The sequence below is a fragment of the Natrix helvetica genome (genome assembly GCF_964273705.1).
Source record: "Natrix helvetica genome assembly, chromosome: 2".
Taxonomy (NCBI): domain Eukaryota; kingdom Metazoa; phylum Chordata; class Lepidosauria; order Squamata; family Natricidae; genus Natrix; species Natrix helvetica.
In genome coordinates this window covers 108,485,682-108,505,414 of record NC_138552.1, presented here as the reverse complement: position 1 = coordinate 108,505,414, position 19,733 = coordinate 108,485,682, and the positions used below count along the sequence as shown (strand labels likewise).

Genomic DNA, 19,733 nt, shown 5'->3' with positions numbered 1-19,733 from the left:
ATAGCAGTTATCATCTCAGTACCTTTAGTAATAATAAGAGAAAGCACGTTAAGCTGGGAATCTAAAGGGATTGGTTGTCCCAAGGGACTAATGCCTGAGACAGTAAATCCAAAGAGCATGACTTTAATAATATTCAGTATTTACATAGATTTTAAAATGTTCAAAGCATTATACTGAGCCAAATATTCCACTTCAAAGATCTTTTTTCTGAATTGCAAAGGCAAGCTCTTACCCTTTTGCCAAGTTTTTGGGGAGTGGATTCAAGCAAAATAAAAAGTTTTATCAAAGGCTATGGGAATACATGCTTTCACTTGGCAACACTTGCAATGCTGTAACAAGTCCCATTAACTATGAGAAATTAATTAAACATTTTGATGAATTAAAATAATTTGATGACAAAACCTACCTGCTCCATGAAGTATTACAATCTGTGCATAGTGTTATAACCTGAACATGGTGTTGCAAACTATAAAAGATGCTCAAATGTACTGGCACCGGGAGTTCATAGACATCCCTGACATTTCTAGATGGCCCTATGAAACCTAAAATATAGGTTGGAATTGTATTGGATTTCAAAACCTTGCAAGATTTATTTTTCATATCCTTAGAAAATCTTGCAGGGTTATAAATACCTGGAAATCTTATTGGACCACTTAAAAAGGTACAGCACCCTACCCCAATTCTCCTTTTCCCCCAGTGTTAAGTGACAAGAATGTCCCAACATTAGGCTCAACATCTCGAAAATACACCATGCAATACATCTGTGGACACCTTTCACAACATAGTGGAAAGATAGTGTAGACCCGTGATGGCGAACCTATGGCATGCATGCCACAGGTGGCACACAGAACCCTCTCTGTGGGTATGTGAGCCGTCGCCCTAGCACAGCTCCACCGCACATGTGCGCACGCCTCCCATTGGCCAGTTAATTTTTGGGTCTATGTCGCGCATGCATGAGGCATAGGGTGCATGTAGTAGATGTGCACGCATGTGCAGGGGGTGATGGGGTTGCATGCATGTGTGGGGGTGGAGCGCATGCGGAGTTCACACGTATGTACAGGGGTGGGGCAATGCATGGGGGTCATGCATGGATATGCGGGGGCATGGGAGGTTGCGTGTACATGTGTGGGTTGTGGGGTGCATGGGGGGGGTCACGCATGCATTGCATTATGGGTGAGCATGCATGTGTGCACTGTTGCACGCATGCACATGCTTTTGACATGCAACAACAAAAAGATTAGCCATCACTGGTGTAGACCATATGGAAAACAAGAAAATGGAGATTTGCTTCTGCAGCTTGCATCATCTGTGACTTTTCACACAGCTACAAAATCAAGACCCAAGGTAAGTTTTTTAGTTTTGTAGGAGGAGAGAAACACGAGCATTTTCTATCCTCTGACCAATTTCACCCATCTCTGTTTCACATAAATTGCCTTCACAGTCTTATCTAAAAGGTTGATATTTGGTCATAAATAGGGTGAGACTGAGATTCTACCTAGTTTGCTCCCACACTATTAGTGGAAACCCATTGTTCTCTTTGGTTTTATTTCATCATCATCCACAGCAAGAAATAGAGATTAAGACCGGGGAAGGAAAATAGAGGAAGAAGAGGGGTTAAAATAAGCAATGATAAATCAATATAAAATGCTCCTTACCTGACTGGCTGGTGCTGACATTGATGGCAGCATAATGTGGAGAATCTGGGCTCAGTTCAGTCACAAGGTTGACAGCTTGAATCTCAAAAGTATACTGAACACGGGCAAGGAGGTTGGACACTTGTACCCGGCTTTCGGTCAGCCCCACCTGCCGGGGTTCAAACTGAACACTGTCCCCACAACGGACACAAGGCCCCGGAGAGCCATTCGGACACACTTTACAGATAACATTGAAGAAAACATCCTTTCGACCACCCAGATCCTTTGGGAGACGCCAGGTCAGGAGGACATTGGATCCAATAATTTCATAGCTGAGATCCCGAGGGGCTGATGGGATGCCTACAAAACAGTGAAAAAATGAAATCCTGAAAAACTGAAATAGAAAATCATTATCTCTGGAACGAACTAAATAAAATGTAACTGGACAGAAATCTTTCCCAAGAAACAATTTTAACCCAAATTTCAAGAATGAAAAATGCATAGTTTGGTACCCCAAAGCAGCCTACAGTCATGACAGATTGTTTCCAGATTTCAAAAATTGCTACTACTACCCCCAGTAGGAAACCCAACTTTCATTTTCCTCCCCACCTCTTAAAATCCTCTCATTTTGCTAGTGGAGTAATAAAAATAAGGAAGATTTCAATTTAGACCAGGTGTCATTGCCTAACCAAGCCAAACAATTATTATTATTTGGGTATTCATGAATATCAATCTAATTGCAACCTTCACTACGTTTCTGCCTCACTGTGCTTTTAAATGTTTTTTTAAGGTATATCTTGAGTTTCAACAAAGAATCTTGATGTGCCTTAAACACAAGCAAATTTAATATAAACATCCCCAAAATAACAAATGTCACTGAATCATGGCTGTTTGCAAACTGCTTGCCATCAGGATACACCTTAGAATTAATAAATCTTCAACCTATTTCTCCTAAAAAATGTGGAAAATTCTATGATTGATGGACATTCTACTTTAACAATTATGTCTAGAAATCAAATAGCATTGATGGTGAACACAAAATGGCTTCGTAGATAACAAAGGAGGAAAGTGATGTGATCATAATCCTCAGAAGAAAAGAATCAAGATGGAGACCACCACAGCCTCTGTGGCTATATTGATTCCTGTGAATGTTAGCAATGCAAGGTCAATTATATACATACACACACACACACACACACACACACACACACACACACTTCACTGTTCTTAAGGTCACAGACTGATGTGACTATGCCAATGGAATCTGTAATACCATAAACCACTTTCCAACTCTATCTTCATTTTTAAGTACTGTACATCTTGAGGTCATATTTGAACAGCCACTTTGTGAATGAGTAACCTCTCTCCCACCCCACCCCACCCAGTAATCACTTATTCTTCATAACTTTAAACAGGCAGCTAGCCTAGAAAGGCTGGAGACCCTTGTTCTTTCCATGCTTCTGTACAAGAGGAAGTTCAAAAAGAACAGTTTTGGGAACAAACCTCTCTAATGCATGAAATATAACCGAACTGGACTAGGGACCTCAGAAAAGAAAACGAGGGACTTGAGGAAGAAACTAAAACATAGGGAAGGAATCATAGAAGAAGCTGAAGGAAAGTGAGCAAACACAGAACTGGGCCAGAAGAAGAATCCAAGATATAAAAGGAAAAGGGACCAAACTAAGCCAATCCTCCTTATTCTCAGATACTTACTGGTACAGGGGGCATCTGAGACGTCCGAAGAAGCACGGTAATAGTGAGTCTGGCAGGCACATTCACGGGAGCCTGGGATGAAAGCATAACTGTGGGTAGGGCAAGGACTGCAAGGGGCATCTCCAGCCGATGCTTTGAAGGTGCCTTTGGGACAAGCTAAAAATATAAAGGAGACAGAAACAGAGAACAATCTTTTTAATTTCAGCAGATCAGAAACTCTATTTTTTGTGGATTGATTCTATATCCAGTTGCAACAGATGACAAAACTGTAGATATTACTGAACGTATAAATATCAACAGAGGCTTTCTAATCCATTCTTTCCCAGCCTGGCACCTTATTTCCAAAATTCCCAATTGGCATGCTGGCTGGGAACTCTGAAAAATCCAGGGAGGCATCATCAGTCATGGCTGTGACTAATGATGTCCTGTGACTAATGTCCTGTCTATTTTCCTATCAGTTCTAATTCAGTGTGATGAAAAATAATTAATTTAGATATATGTGAATTCCTTGTGTATGCTGATCAAATAATCAGGGGACTTGCAGAAATAGTTGCTGGCTTCAAATAAGGGCACATGACCAGGTGAAAAAGAGCCCACCCCTTTTAAACATATATTGCCTGCACATAATGGTGGCAGGATTTAAACATCCCATTACACTTTGGAGCCAGTGATTATTGCTATGGACAATCTGAGAATAAAATAATAATAATATCAAAAGCACAACTGGGGGGAAAATGTTGAAGATCACACTCATAAACACGATACTATTTTGTGTACATGAAAAAAACTAAACAAAATCCCTTCAGTGTTTGATTTAATATTAATAAGAGTTTTTGAGAAATAAAATCAACCCTCCCCAAGAAATACCAAAATTTCTCCAAGATCATAATTTACAACCACTCCCCTTTATATATTCAATTGATTTTTATGGCTCATCATACAGTCAGCCAGAGGTTCAGACAGGATTTGGCATTTTTGTCCACCTATCAAATCCTTCTTAAGGACCTGGAGATAGGCAGATGGTTTTGTAGATATCATTGCAGGATGTAGGCTGTTCTGAGTAAAGCTGCCTTTTGTGATGAACTGATGGTGAATTTGTCATTAATATTATTAATATAAGGGGATGTGATGGTTCAGCAGTTAAAGATGTTGAGCTTGTCAGCTGGAAAGCTAACATCTACCTAACTTGACACCGGGTTCACAATGGGGTGTGTCCTGTTACTTGCTTCAGCTTCTACCCACTTAGCAGTTCGAAAGCATGCAAATGCGAGTAGATAAATAGATACCACTTTGGTGGGAAGGTAACAGCTTTCTGTGTACCTCAGCATATAGTCATACTGGTCACATGACACAGAAGTGTCTTTAAACAATGCCAGGCTCCCTCAGCTGACACAATTTCTGGAGGCAAGTCTTTCCATTGATAAATTGTTCCAACTGCCAGAAAATTTCTCCGTAGTTCTAGGCTGCTTCTCTCCTTGATTAGTTTTCGCCAATTGCTTCTTGGCCTGCCTTCAGGTGCTAATTTAACAAATTAATCCACCAAAAATGTTGCACAATCAATGTGCTGAGGAGATACTACTGTTACTATATTTTCATTAAGAGTAGCCTGGGACCTGAATTTTAGGATCTAAAGTTTATAGAAGCTAACTTAGCATGGCCTGATAAAAGCATTATGCTACTACTGCTGTTGCTGTTTAGTTATCTGTAATACCTCTCTGCCCTTTTGAGGTTAGGAATACCACATATCTGCCTCCAGTTTTCTACATAACGGCATTGTGCTTTCGCAAAAGCCATAAAAATGCAGCTCTAATGAAAAGGAGACCTTGTAAATAGTTCTAGCCAGTTCTAGCCACATCCACAGATTCCAGTTTTATTCTAAATACATGTGTTTTAATGTCTTGGGGATGAAAACAAACAAGAACCTGGAATTTGATCTTCTGCTGGTGATGAATTTCAAAAGAAGCTGTCATGTTAGCAACAAACTTAGATTTTATTACAGGATAAACCACAAATAACTTCGGCTATTTTAGATTCAAGAAGAAAGTGAATTTACTGGTTTAAAACCATCTGTCATTTTGCAACCCAAAGACTTCATTTGGACTTTTTAATTTAGCATGGTTTTCTTCAATTTAATTTTCTCAGTTTAGTCTATAATTCACCTGCAGCAGTTAGCAGAACTCTAAGCAAGTTGTAAAATAAATAAAAAACTAATTTTTTAAAAAAAAAAACACAGGGGAGGGAGATGGGCTTTAGCAGACTGAAAGCTATGGGGGATTTCTGGATTGCAATCCAGCAAACCTATTAAAGACTGTTAAATTGCTATGCTATGCTGAAATTCTGGATGTAGCCAATGCTGGAGCCCACTTGGGCTTTTTCATATGCAAAGCCTCTCTAGAGGTCACATGCTAATGAATATGGCACAGTATCTGCTGTGACTGTAATGTAATCAAATGCCACACACCAGCACATACTGTAGTGTTTTTAATCGCAGAACCAGAAGGAGTTTGAAAGATCACATCTCTCATAGAATGGCTGCAGTTTTGAATGTGAGAAGTCCAATAGGTTATTACATATTATTTATATTTGCTTGTTTTTTTTTTAACATAGGAGTCAACTTGTACCACTTTGGAGCAGTAGGGGTTTAAAAAGTAAAAAAAAGATTGTGTCTGCTGTATAAAAAGCACACTTAGAACCTGACTCTTCCCTTAAACATGGCCAACCAGCAATCCAGTTATAAAACGAATGCAACGCAGAACAATCTTGCCTCGGGTCAAAGGTGAACGATGGGTAGAAATGTTGCCAGACTGGTTCTATAGCTTTGAAGATACTCCCACTAGTAAATGTTTATAATATCTCCATTCTGAAGTTTATATAATTCAGATATGAACAGAAATTTTAGACAGCAACATTTATGAAACTTATCAAACTCAGGAGGGGTATCGGGGGCTGGGGGTGGAAATAGCATACTGATGGGAAAACAGTGTCAGAAAATTTCTGAGGGAATGTGCCAGATGTCATATGAGTGAGCCAAATGTTACAGCATCAAGAAGAAACTTGTATAGGTTGGCCTCTGGTTATATCAAACTTTGCCAGAGGAACAGAATAATTAATTAAGCTTACTACAAAGCGGTCTCTGGCAATTCTAGTCTATCCCGCTCCTTCACAGTTTGCAAGAGAGATTTAGCCAGGCTTAAGTACTTTTCTATTGCTAGTTACAGAATGCCCATTAGGGCAGATTTATTCTAAAGATGTCCTGGAATTTATTTAGAAAACCAACTTCCTCAGTTAAATAAAAACAAAACCCCTGAGCATCTGCTCAGTCATCTACTGTAGAAAAAGTAAAATTAGGAGTTGTTTGCTAATTACCTACATTGGGGGGGTTCTAATACAAGTTTTCTCTATCTAACGACCCCTGGCTTTTTTCAGACAAAATGGATCCATTCATTCATACAAAGACAATTCAGTTAAATAACATCTAATATCTTTAATATGATTTACGCCACCAATAAAGGCAGGGACCAGGCAAAATCGAATAATTCATACTTGTCTATAATAACTCCATCCAAGAATAACTAAAAAGTAATCAAAACCATAATTATAAGCAACAACAATGTACACATCTTTATTAAGTTCTGATTTATAGGTGAATTGGCCAAACAATTGTCAGGAGCAAAGAGCCAGAATATCGTGAGATGATCAGTTACTCCTGTATTGCTGCTCACCTATTTATAAGAATCTCACCAGACTGACTACATTCTCTTGGGAATAACTAGGTGAGGGCTTTGGGAGAAATTCTGGTCTGCATCGCTTCCTGCCCTGCAAGGACTCTAAAGCTGCCAACCTCTTCACTCCTTCCAGTAGTGCAGTGCTTCTCAATTATTTTCTGTCATGCCCCCCCTAGGAAGAAGAAAACATTTCGCCCCCCCCCCCGCGCGACTGTAAATAGTATAATTTGTCTATAAAATTGTTATAAGTACACCTCTGCATAACATAGCACACCGGTCTTTCCTCGTCTCCCACCGTAGTCACATGCTTTCTTTCCTCTTTCCCTCTTACTTGTCTATCCTTCCTCCTTCCCTCCCTTCCTCCTTCCCTTCCTTCCTGCCTCCCTTCCAGTTCCCTCCTTCCTCTTTCCCCCTGCCTGCCTGCCTTCTTTCCTCTTTCCCTATCCTCCTATCCTTCCTTTCTCCCTCCCTCCTTCCCTGCCTCCCTTCCAGTTCCATTCTTCCCTCCTTCCTTCTGCTTGCCTTCTTTCCTCTTTCCCTCTTGCTTGTCTATCCTTCCTTCCACCCTCCCTTCCTCCTTCCCTTCCTTCCTGCCTCCCTTCCAGTTCCCTCCTTCCTCTTTCCCCCTGCCTGCCTGCCTTCTTTCCTCTTTCTCTATCCTCCTATCCTTCCTTTCTCCCTCCCTCCTTCCCTGCCTCCCTTCCAGTTCCATTCTTCCCTCCTTCCTTCTGCCTCCTTCCTGCCTGCTTGCCTTCTTTCCTCTTTCCCTCTTGCTTGTCTATCCTTCCTTCCTTCCACCCTCCCTTCCTCCTTCCCTTCCTTCCTGCCTCCCTTCCAGTTCCCTCCTTCCTCTTTCCCCCTGCCTGCCTGCCTTCTTTCCTCTTTCCCTATCCTCCTATCCTTCCTTTCTCCCTCCCTCCTTCCCTGCCTCCCTTCCAGTTCCATTCTTCCCTCCTTCCTTCTGCTTGCCTTCTTTCATCTTTCCCTCTTGCTTGTCTATCCTTCCTTCCACCCTCCCTTCCTCCTTCCCTTCCTTCCTGCCTCCCTTCCAGTTCCCTCCTTCCTCTTTCCCCCTGCCTGCCTGCCTTCTTTCCTCTTTCCCTATCCTCCTATCCTTCCTTTCTCCCTCCCTCCTTCCCTGCCTCCCTTCCAGTTCCATTCTTCCCTCCTTCCTTCTGCCTCCTTCCTGCCTGCTTGCCTTCTTTCCTCTTTCCCTCTTGCTTGTCTATCCTTACTCCCTCCTCCCTTTCTTCCCTCCCTCCCTGCCAGCAGCTCCTCCAGCATCCCAGCTGGAAGCAGCAGCACACCAGGGGCGAAGGGGTGGCGGTGGCAAGATCGGGCGACCGCCGCCCCTTTGTCCCTTCCCCAACAGCGGCTGTTGCGCTTCCGCTTCCAGACGGAATGCTGGCGGTGGAGCTGCTGGCGGGGAGGCGAGCTACCTGCATAAAGACGCCACTGAGGGCATGGCAGAATATATCCCGGCTTGAAGTGGCAGCGCTGGGGACTTCTCAGAGACTCATCAGAGCCGCGGGCTAGAGCTGTGCAAAAAGTCTGCTTGGGCTGGGGGGGGGAGGGAGGGAAGCCTGGGACAGCCATGCTTCCCTCCCTCCCACCCCTGCCCGAGCAGGCTTCTTGCACAGCTCCAGCCTGCGGCTCCAATGAAAATCCACAGTCCGAAGTGCTGCCATTTCCAGGCGGGATATATTATGCCTCGCCCACGCCGCCGCCGTTGCACCCAGATGGAAAGGGAGCCTTCGCGCCCCCCTTTACGGAGCCTCGCGCCCCCCCAGGGGGGCGCGCCCCACTATTTGAGAACCGCTGCAGTAGTGGAATCTGTACAGCAGGAGGACAATACCTAATATCCACTAAGGCAGAGGTGAGGAACGATAGCATCTTCATGACTTATGGACCAACTCCTAGAATTCCTGATGTGGTCCATAAGTCACGAGGTCATTGAAGTCCACAAGTCATAAAAGGGCCATCATTCCCCACCCCTGCACTATAGTAAGAAACATGTCTTGTGCTATATAAGCCTAGTTGCTCTGAGTGTCTCAATGAAAGCTGAATTTAAGAATTGTTTAGAAAGTTTAGGCTTTGTCTATTTGTTTAAACCCTCCAAAGTGAGTTTAATATGATAGATAGATGATAGATAGATAGATGATAGATAGATAGATAGATAGATAGATAGATAGATAGATAGATAGATAGATAGATAGATAGATAGATAGATGATAGGACAATAAATGTTTCCATGCTGTCCTCAGTTTCAAATAAAAATTCACCAAATTATTTGTCAGCAGTATTTTCTATTTTCTAATATCATTGTTAGGCACTTGTGATTTAAAGAAACCGATTCTTGCAAAGCATCCCGTGGGTACCTCCCTAGATGCACTGGCAACCTATCCCAGATGCCTAGGCAACTAGCAATTTAAAAATTTGAGTCCACCCAAAAAGGTTTATGCTAGGATAAAAGGAGTCACAAACGTTAGCTGTTTCATATGGTTCTGAGAGCCATTAGATGAGTAGTCTAAACCTGGAGTTCATGGAATGCCTTTGATTTTGTATAAATTGTATAAATTATATTTTGAGCTGGAAATCAGAAATGTTTTTAAGATAACTTAATGCCTCCTTCCTCTGTCCCCACTTGGAGGAAGAGAGCCACATCGGGTCCCAACCATTTTGTCTTCCTCGCCCCTGCTCTTTTAAAGCTGCTTCCCTTCCACCGAGCTTCAATACAGCAAATACAGAATGAGGTTAGAAAAAGATAATTTCAAGCATTCATACTTGGGAGGAACGTTTATATATAAAGGTTCCCCCCTTCCCAAGTTAGGCAAGGCAAGCAAAAATGTGTCTAATATACAAGGTGTGAATTGACTGCCAAATCTGCATGCTTTTGGATTGTTTTAAAACTTATTTGAGTAGAGGTATAAATCACTGGGGAAAGGAGAACATTATGTAAAGCCGAGTGAAAAATACTTCTATCATACAGCTGGGAATCACACATCACTATTATTGAACAGTTTGAGTGCACACATCCTTTGAATGCCATTTATATAGTAATATTCTCCTAGGAAAAAGTTTCCCTTTTGACATGAATTGAGGTCTAGTTTGCAATGAAATATAGGTATACTCCCCCCCCCCCTTTCCATCTGCTTTCAGTTTGGTTTATATTCTCATTTGTTCCAGATTTTGGACACATTCCATAAGTTAGTCGAGATACCTTGGATCAAAAATTGTTGCCCTATGATGCATTATTTCACCAGTTAAAGGTCAGGACAAGAGTTTTAGTAATATATAAATAGATGAGCACAGAGTAGGGCTGGCTGAAGAACTGTTTCAGGTTTTGTTTTTGTTTTTACACCTTCTGTGTAAGTATACTGTGTTAAAGACAGCAGCTGCTTTGGCCTCTAGACTCTCACAAGCAGAAGGAGAAGTACACAGGAGATAATAATAATAATAATAATAATAATAATAATAATAATAATAATAATAATAATAATAATAATAATATTTAATGCTTCTAGACCGCCCTCTCTCCCGCAAGGGACTCGGGGCGGTGTACAGTTCATACAAAATATAACAGGATACAATAAAATTAAATTAAATATGTACAGTTGACAATTGACATGGAGGAGGTTAAAATGTAGTTAAAAGAACTGTACAAAGCAGATATAAAATAAATTCAAACCCCTAAAAACAAATACAGTAAATTAAAAAGCCCCTAAAATAACCAGATATAATACATTTGCCAGGAGGGACAGTTGAATTATGCCAGGCCTGCTAATCAGAACAGGTGGGTCTTCAGTTTTTGCCGGAAGGAGCGGAGGTCAGAAGTGGTTCTAATGTCGGGGGGGAGGTCATTCCAGAGGGTTGGGCCCATCACAGAGAAGGCCCTACTCCTCGGTGTCGCCCGCTGGCATTGCCTAGTGGACGGCACCAGGAAAAGTCCCTCCCTGTGTGAGCGTATTGGCCGCAGGGATGTATGTGGGAGGATGCGATCCCGCAAGTAACTAGGTCCCGTGCCATGGAGCGCTTTAAAGATGGTAATCAGCACCTTGAAACGCACCCGGAAAACCACAGGCAGCCAGTGCAGCTCGCGCAGGAGAGGTGTTACGTGGGAGTACCTCGTACTCCCCATCACAGCCCGTGCGGCTGCGTTCTGAACTAACTGCAATCTCCGGGCGCGTCCCAAGGGCAGCCCCATGTAGAGAGCGTTGCAGTAATCCAGGCGGGACGTCACCAGCGCATGAGTGACCGTGCGTAGGGCATCCCGGTCCAGTAGGGGGCGCAATTGGCGCACCAGGCGAACCTGGTGGAACGCCCCCCTTGCCACGGCTGCCACATGGTCATCCATTGACAGCCGGGCATCAAGGAGGACGCCCAAATTGCGCGCCCGTTCCACAGGGGGCAATTGTTCGCCCCCTATGGCCAGCGATGGGATCAGCTGGCTGAACCGAGGTGCCGGTAGCCACAGCCACTCAGTCTTGGAGGGGTTGAGTTTAAGTCTGTTGTCCCCCATCCAGACCCCGACGGCCTCCAAACACCGGGACATCACTTCGACAGCCTCGTTGGGGTGGTTTGGAGTTGAAATATACAGCTGAGTATCATCAGCGTAGAGGTGATACTCAACCCCAAAACCACGGATGATCTCACCCAGCGGCTTCACATATGTGTTGAACAGGAGAGGCGAGAGGACCGACCCCTGTGGCACTCCACAAGTGAGTGGCCTCGGGGTCGACCTCTGTCCCCCTGTCAACACACATTGCCTCCGGTCAGAGAGGTAGGAGCCAAACCACCGCAAAACGGTACCTCCGACTCCTATCCCCTCCAACCGGCGCAATAGGATACCATGGTCGATGGTATCAAAAGCCGCCGAGAGATCTAATAGGACCAGGATAGAGGAACAACCTCTATCTCTGGCCCTCCAGAGATCATCAACCAACGCGACCAAGGCTGTCTCTGTGCTGTGCCCGGGTCGGAAGCCGGACTGGCGTGAGTCTAGATACTCGGATTCGTCAAGGTGTCGTGGAAACTGCTGCGCCACCACATTCTCTACAACCTTCGCTAGAAACGGAAGGTTGGAGACTGGACGATAATTAGCTAGCTCCATTGGGTCGAGTGAAGGCCTCTTAAGCAAGGGCCTCACCACCGCCTCTTTCAAGGCGGTTGGTAAGGATCCCTCACCCAATGAGGCATTCACCAGGCCCAGAAGCCAGCCTCGGGTCACCTCCCAAGATGCCAGTACCAACCAGGAGGGACACGGGTCCATTAAACATGTGGTGGGTCGCAGCCGTCCACGCAACCTATCTAAATCCTCGGGGGCAACAGAATCAAACTCCTCCCAGGATGGTCTCACAAGACTCGCTGTTGGCGGCCCGTCTGGTCCACTGAGTGGGGCCCATCCGCTCCGGATCTGAGCGACTTTGTCCTGCAGATATTCCCCAAATTCCTCTGCTCTGCCCTGTAAGGGTGCCCCCTGTGTCCTCTGTGACAAGAGGGAGCGGGTCACCCTAAACAGGGCGGCAGGGCGGTTATCCGCCGACGCAATAAGGGTGGCGCAATATCTACGTTTGGCCACCCTTAATGCCACAAGGTAGGTCCGCAAGTAGGATCTTACCTGTGTTCGATCAGATTCAGAGCGTGAGGACCTCCACCTGCTCTCTAGACGTCTCCTGTGGCGCTTCATCACCCTCAGCTCCTTGGTATACCAAGGAGCCCGGGTGGGTCGCTGCCACAGGAGAGGTCGCAAAGGCGCAACCCGGTCCAAGGCCCCAGCCGCCGCCCTATTCCAGGCGGCCGCTAGGTCCTCCGACCGAGCGCGGGTCAGGGCTACAGGTAATGTCCCAAGCTCCGTCTGGAACCTATCCGGCTCCATCAGGTGCTTGGGGCGGTACCAGCGTGGACCGTCTGGTCCCGCCTCCTCGCGGTGGGGGGTAGCGCCAGGGAAGTCAAGCCGGAGACATGAGTGATCTGACCATGACAGGGGTGTAACAGTAAAATCCCCTCTACCCAGATCACTCGTCCACTGCTCAGATACAAAAACAAGGTCCAATGTGTGGCCTCCTTCGTGTGTGGGGCCCTGAATTAACTGGGTCAGGCCCATGGCTGTCATGGAAGCCATGAACTCCCGAGCTACCTCAGACGCTGCTCCCGTCGACGGCAGGTTGAAATCCCCCATAACCTTGGATGGAGGAGAGCTTCCGGTGATGGCGGTCGCCTCCTGAGCTCCGGAGAACGCCGCGGAGTTCCCCGATGGATTAGGGCTGCTGCCGGGCCTCATGCCATCCGAGGCCCAAGGGTTTGATAGCCTGTCCACCCTGGCTTGTTTTGAGCCCATTTTGGGCTGCCAGGATGGTCGGAGGAGTTTGGAGTCTGGCGGAGAGCGCGGAGAGCGCTGAAATAGAAACAGAAGGAAGGCTGTTTGGAGCGAGGAGAAGGCGGGGCTGCAATGGTGGCTACAGTGAGAACAGTAACATGGAGCGGAATAGCAGCACGGAGCGGACTGCGGGTTGCCCCAGGACGAATGGTGCAAGGTGAAAGATACTGGCATGAACAGCGCTGGAGAGAACAACAACAAAATAACAACAAAATAACAACAACCAAAAAAGGTCAGATGGGTGTGAGGCTTGAGGCGCAAGAGATTTGCAAGAGATTTGCATTGCTGCTGGCAACTAACCTAAGACCGGGGGGGGGGAGAATAAGGAGAACAAGATATGGCTAGGAGTTGGTGAGTTAGCCGGGAGAGACCAACTAGAGGTGGCTATGGCGGCGGGTGAGGGAAAGGAAGGCCTCCATTGCCTGGACTTCTGCTGTTTTTTCCATCATACCCTGGCTGCTCCCAACGCCCCTATGCCCCCCCCCAGGCCTTGTCAATGCCAGCAGGGGACACCAAACTCTAACTGTAAGTCTCTGTGGACCTCTAGGAAGGAACCACCCTGAACCAGCGCGAATAATCTCCCACGTTTGGGTCACTCTGCCATGGAACATCCTGAACACCTTGAACAATCTCTCACCTTGTGGTCACCTTCGTCGTTTTATGCAATTTTATGTAATTGGGGGTATTCGATCATTCCCACCCCCTTCTTCTCTATCTAAATATTTTAACATCTCCTTCCTCCCTCTAAGACCCCGACTCATTAACCATCAACTTTTATGAACTTTTACCAACTTTCTATCAACCTTTATTAGCATCCTGATTCCATTGGACTTTTAACGAACTATTTATTCGAGGTTGGACCTGCTCCGCCTGCGGGAGGCCCCGCTCTCACAGGTATGGCCCTTGGCTCTCTCAAGGGCCTGCCTTGATGATGGGTTTGTGAACCCCGAGAGGTGGAAGAAACGGAGGCTGAGGGGCTTTTTATCCAGAAGTTTTTTATTGTTATTAAGGGGTTCCAGGGAGGGTGTGTGTGATAACCAGGCCGGGAGAGGCGCCAGTGCCAGTGCCAGACGGACAGGTGAGTCCGGGAAGGAAGTGAGCGGAGCGGGGGGGGGAGAGGGAACAAGTGATTCCAATAGAGGGTTGTTTGATTACAACGGTCGCGGGGAGGGGGGGGATGCGAGGACAAGAGAAGATCACAAGGTCGGTTGGGAGACCGTGGTTGTTGGCTATGCCCGGTCGTTTGCACCAACCCCCGCAACCTAGGTGGTCAGGAACTACAGAGCCCGGGCCTACGGCTGATGCTTTGCAATGCAAGGTCCGTAACCAACAAGGCCCCCCTCATTAATGAGTTGATCTCTGAGGGGGAGCTAGACCTTGCAGGGATAACGGAAACCTGGTTGGGCCACGAGGGTGGTTTACCCCTCATGGAAATGTGCCCACCAGGTTTCCGTGCATTCCATCAGCCTCGGGCCCTGGGTAAGGGTGGTGGGGTGGCGGTAGTTATACGGGAAGGTCTAGAGCCGAGGGAGTTCACTGTTCCTCAGATATCCGGGTGTGAGTCCCTTGGTGTATAAGGGATACATCCCTTGGTGTATAGATAAAAGAGAGGCTCTGTTGTCCACATACCAGTCTGTGTGACAGTTCCAAGAGAGTGATCATCCTTATGGACAAAACTCCACCTACCCCTCCCTGCGTCCCCCAAACCAATCTCAGAACTTAATACACATGCTCGGGCTTGTACCAAGTGTAACTCTGAGGGCTTACAAGTGGGCAGAGCAGAGCTCCCAGGCAGTTTACAGCCGAGAATCTCTCCCACCCCAGACCCCATAAAATGACAGAGACAGTCACAAAGAACTGCTATGTGGAATTTAACTTCTACCCTTAGGGGTTTTTCCCCTTGAAGTCTTGCAGACAAATACATGAACAGACAATCTTTCATTCAGGGGTACGCTGTGGCATTCCCTGCCTGCTTGCTTCAGCCTTTCATACAAAAAATATATATGATCTCTTGTTTAGATAAAGTATATCTACCCTTTTGGCCTCTGATATGCCTCAAACAGCAGATTGACAGAATTCTCCTGCTTTGAATCTCCAAAGTGAATCAGAAGGAAATTCATCTTCTCAGAAAGGACAGCCTAAGAGAGCTGCCACCAAGTAATCCTGATATATAAATCTTCTGATGGGGACATAACTTTTTCCAGCTTTTCTCTTTCTAGCCACTTGAGTGTGGCTGCCTCTTCTGAAGCAGGATCAGCACATTTCAATACATGCCATAGATCAGAGGTGTCAAACTGGATTTCTTCAAGGGCTGGATCAGCATTGCAGTTCTCCTCCACAGGCTTCTCTCTTTGTTTCTTACAGTTTCTTGGTTTTCTTTTGCTTAGTCTTTTATTAAATCAAAAATTCTTAATAAATATAAATAAATAATGAACCCCCTACTTGTTCCAATACTGAGGCTCTATACTCACAGTCCAGCAATTTCTTTGGAGCAATACGTAGTTTTCTCATTGCTGAATCCTTCTCCTTTTTCCAGTTTCTCAGACCTTCTGCTCTCTTCTGAAATACTCTTAAATTCTGCTTGGCAGCTTTAAGGTGCAACTCTGCTATTATATTACAGAATATCCTCTTCCCCCCCCCCCCCTTTGTGCTGCAAAAATAATGATGGTGAGGTTAGTAACAAGTACAGAAGGAAAGGGCAATGGTTGCGGCTCCTCTATTTGTGCATTGCTCTTTGTCAGGTGCAAGAAAGTCTAGTCAATTTTTAAGCAGCTGCTGCCATCCAGCATTCTTCAGTCTCAGCTACTAAGGGAAAACTGCAAACTTTAAGAGTTTGGAAAATGGAGTGAACGTACCTTCCATGTGGCTACAGAGCCAACATCTTAAAGAAAAAAAAAACCAACTAATTTTCACGGGAGTCTCAACTGCCCTGAAATAAAACAATTTAACTTTCCATCACTGATGATGAGGAGACTTGTAACTGCTTTCAAACTGGACCTGAATTCTTTTTTTAAAAAAACAAAGTTTTATTGGTTTTTTGAAAAATAACAGGGAAAAAGGTAATAGAATAGTTACAAATTTTGGCAGTTGCGATGTGCGGTAGGTGCCCCCTCCATACTCATAATATACATTTACACAAAATTCATTACTAAATAGTAATATATAGTCAGCATATAAGTTCAATTAATAATTTCGATCAATTTATGTCAAGCAGATTTTCTTATTCATTTTTGTGATCTGAGTTTTCTCAGTATTGCCCCATCTCCCCCCGCCGCCAGAGCTTCGGCCCCTCCCGTGTCCTGTGTGTCTGTTGTAAGATCACCTGGTTTATCTAGGAGTGCTTTATTTTTTTCCATAAAGGCCTGGACCTGAATTCTTAACTGGAAGTGATCCCTCATTCTCTTCCAAAATATCTGTCATATTTAAGAAACACTTCAGAATGAGAATCTTAATTTTAAGGCTCACTGGGGTTACTTCCCCATATTCATATTGTTGCCTCCCTTTGTGCCAAAAGCTGAAAAATATTACACTATTATGAATACATCAATGTAATCTAAACCACATGACTTGATATCTCATCAAATCCCACTTTTCCTGCTCAGAATTCAATCTGCCAGAGACTCACCAGTCCTGGTTGTTATTTTGGTGTTACGCTGGCTAATGAACATTTCACCATTTTATAACTCTTCCAGTCTAAGACTTCAAATAGCTCCCCCCTTTCAGAATCTGTTTATTGCTGATTTGCCCTATTTTAGTATATTTTACTAACGTTATTACATGTTTTAAATTGCCTTTTTAAAAATTGTGCCTCACTCCTAGCCCACGTGGGGAAGTCAGCTAACAAATGTTCAAAATCACAATAAGTGGGAATTAAATTTTAATTTTTTTCTTCAGCCAGACTGCACAGAGTCACGTCTTGAAATGATATTTTCTGCTCCGAATGGCAGCTATGCATGAGAAGGCCTGCATCAATGTGGTTCAGGCTATAGCTAAAACTTGATATGCTTGGCTGATGGAAGCACCTCCTGCTCCACCCTCCATGTCTGTCTCCGTCTAATAGGCAGAGGCAGCTCTTGAAATCTAATGAATTTTTGTGGAAATGAAAAGTAGGGCAAATTCATGTACCTTTAACTCTAAGAATGCCTTTTTGGAAGTGGGGGAGGAAACCTAGCAGACAGAGGAGGGAGGGAAGGAGGGATGAAATGTCTTTGGACATCAGTGAGGGGAGAATCACAGAAGTGGATCCAAAAATGATAAGCCTACCTAGAATTCCATCTTCCTTTCATGCGTAACATATAGTTCTGCATACCAAGTTTTATCCCAATGTAACCATGCTAAATATTTCCTCATCCCCACCAGTTGTAGTAATCAATGCGAGAATGGAAAAGAAAGGTTTTGAAAAACACGCAGCACCATTATGGCAAAACAGAAGATGCTTTGAACACACACACACACACACACACAAACACACACTCAGTGAAGTAGGTCCATGTTAACATCTAACTGTGCTCTGAAAGAAAGATTGCACAACCTGTCTGCAACCAAGAACTGAATGCTACTTTAGCTAATAATTATTAATTGAATGAGGCTTTAAATTAATTTATTAAAATATCTTTTATATTTCTCTTACAAAAACTGTTTTTTTTTTTTAATGACAACATTAAAAAAATAGGATGGCTACTATCATCTTAAAATGACCACCTTGCATTCTCTATCACAGATGGGAACAAGTTTTAACTTTTAATTTAAAATACATACAAACACCACACAATTGCTTCTCAGGTACCAATGGTGAGATTCAATTTTTTTTATTATCAGTTCTGTGGGCGTGGCTTTGTGGGTGTGGCAGGGAAGGATACTGCAAAATCCCCATTCCCTTCCCACTCTCAAAATTTCTGCTACTGGTTCTCTAGAACCTGTCAGAGCTGGCTGAAAACCATCTCTGCTAAGTACCGCCAAGTTCAGGAAAGAAGTAACAACTTGTAAGACATAGAAAGCAAAAGCATGAGATAAGAAACAGAAAAGGAAACACAGCTATAGCCGTTCATACTTACACCATCTATTATCTCATGCATCTTTCTGTCCTTGCAAATTCTACTATATTCATCCACAAATTCATACATGTTTGTTCTCTTTGTGGATCTTATCAACATGATTCAACCATTCAAATTTCCCTTCCCCCCTTTTATCCCATTCACTTTTCTTTCATTTATTTGTATTACGGTTTGATCCTCATTGTTTGACTCCAAATGACAAAACTATCTCAGTATACTTCTGTACTAATTACTCACTTTTCTGTTCAAGCCACATACATTCAACAGCCATCATTGTCAAATCTATCTCTTCTTTAGCCACACAGACTTCTTAATTAACTAATTTCCATTTCACTTAATTATTTTTGTTTCTTCTGACACATTCAACTCTCACTTCCATATAACAAAACAAACATTCTTATACACAGCCATTTTTCCTTCTTTCGTCAAATATTAATTCCACACTCATCATCTTAAAATTTCTCCATTCTATTTTGCACTTTTAGTAAAAAAAAAAAAAAATTAAATCATCTATTGGGCTGGTTCTGCATCACTTATTTTTACCTGAAATCATTTACTTCATTTTCTCCATCAAACACATGTATCTCAGTCTTTAATACATTACAATTCAGCTCCATGTCTCAGTGCATCATACTCATGGGTTTCCAGAAAGCCTTGAAAACCTGGCTTTGGTTCTTGGCCTGGGGTTGATGTTTATTATTTGTTTAAAGCCTCTGTTTTGGTGATTTTGCTGATTATCATTTTATTCTGGGCTGCTTGTCTGAATTAATGTTTTTAGCTGTTTTTATGTTTTTTTTTCTACTTTTGTACATCACCCAAAATCCACTTTGGACAGAATAACTAGCTAGCTAGCTAATGTGTGTGTGTGGGTGGGGGAGGTGTCGGGAGAGAGGGAGGGAGGGAGAGAGAGATAGAGAGAGATCACAAATCAATCAGATTCTCAGGTATAATCTGCTTAGAGAGAGAGAGAGAGAGAGAGGGAGAGAGAGGGAGAGAGAGAGAGAGAGAGAGAGAGAGAGAGAGAGAGATCACAAATCAATCAGATTCTCAGGTATAATCTGCTTACAAAATTATACACACACTCATATCCCCAATCAACAGGTTTTATAAATGTATAAATACATTAACGAGATATCTCACATTCTTTGTGATGAACTATTCACTAAGTGGTCCATTTATCTTCCCGCATCTTTTGCTGCTCTTACCACATTCAGCAAACAATCTTTAGCTC

The 19,733-nt window shown here is 44.0% G+C and overlaps 1 protein-coding gene across 1 annotated transcript in view; it reads right to left on the bottom strand.

The window, feature by feature from the left end:
- LOC309385770 (ephrin type-B receptor 5) overlaps window positions 1–19,733 on the bottom strand; it is a 202,121-nt gene that overhangs the window by 53,683 nt on the left and 128,705 nt on the right. Inside the window, exons 5-6 of the mRNA XM_081940474.1 lie at window positions 3,348–3,503; window positions 1,656–1,994 (exon numbers count right to left, since the gene is read on the bottom strand). Of these exons, the coding sequence (XP_081796600.1) occupies window positions 1,656–1,994; window positions 3,348–3,503 (495 nt within the window). The remainder of the gene's footprint in view (window positions 1–1,655; window positions 1,995–3,347; window positions 3,504–19,733) is intronic.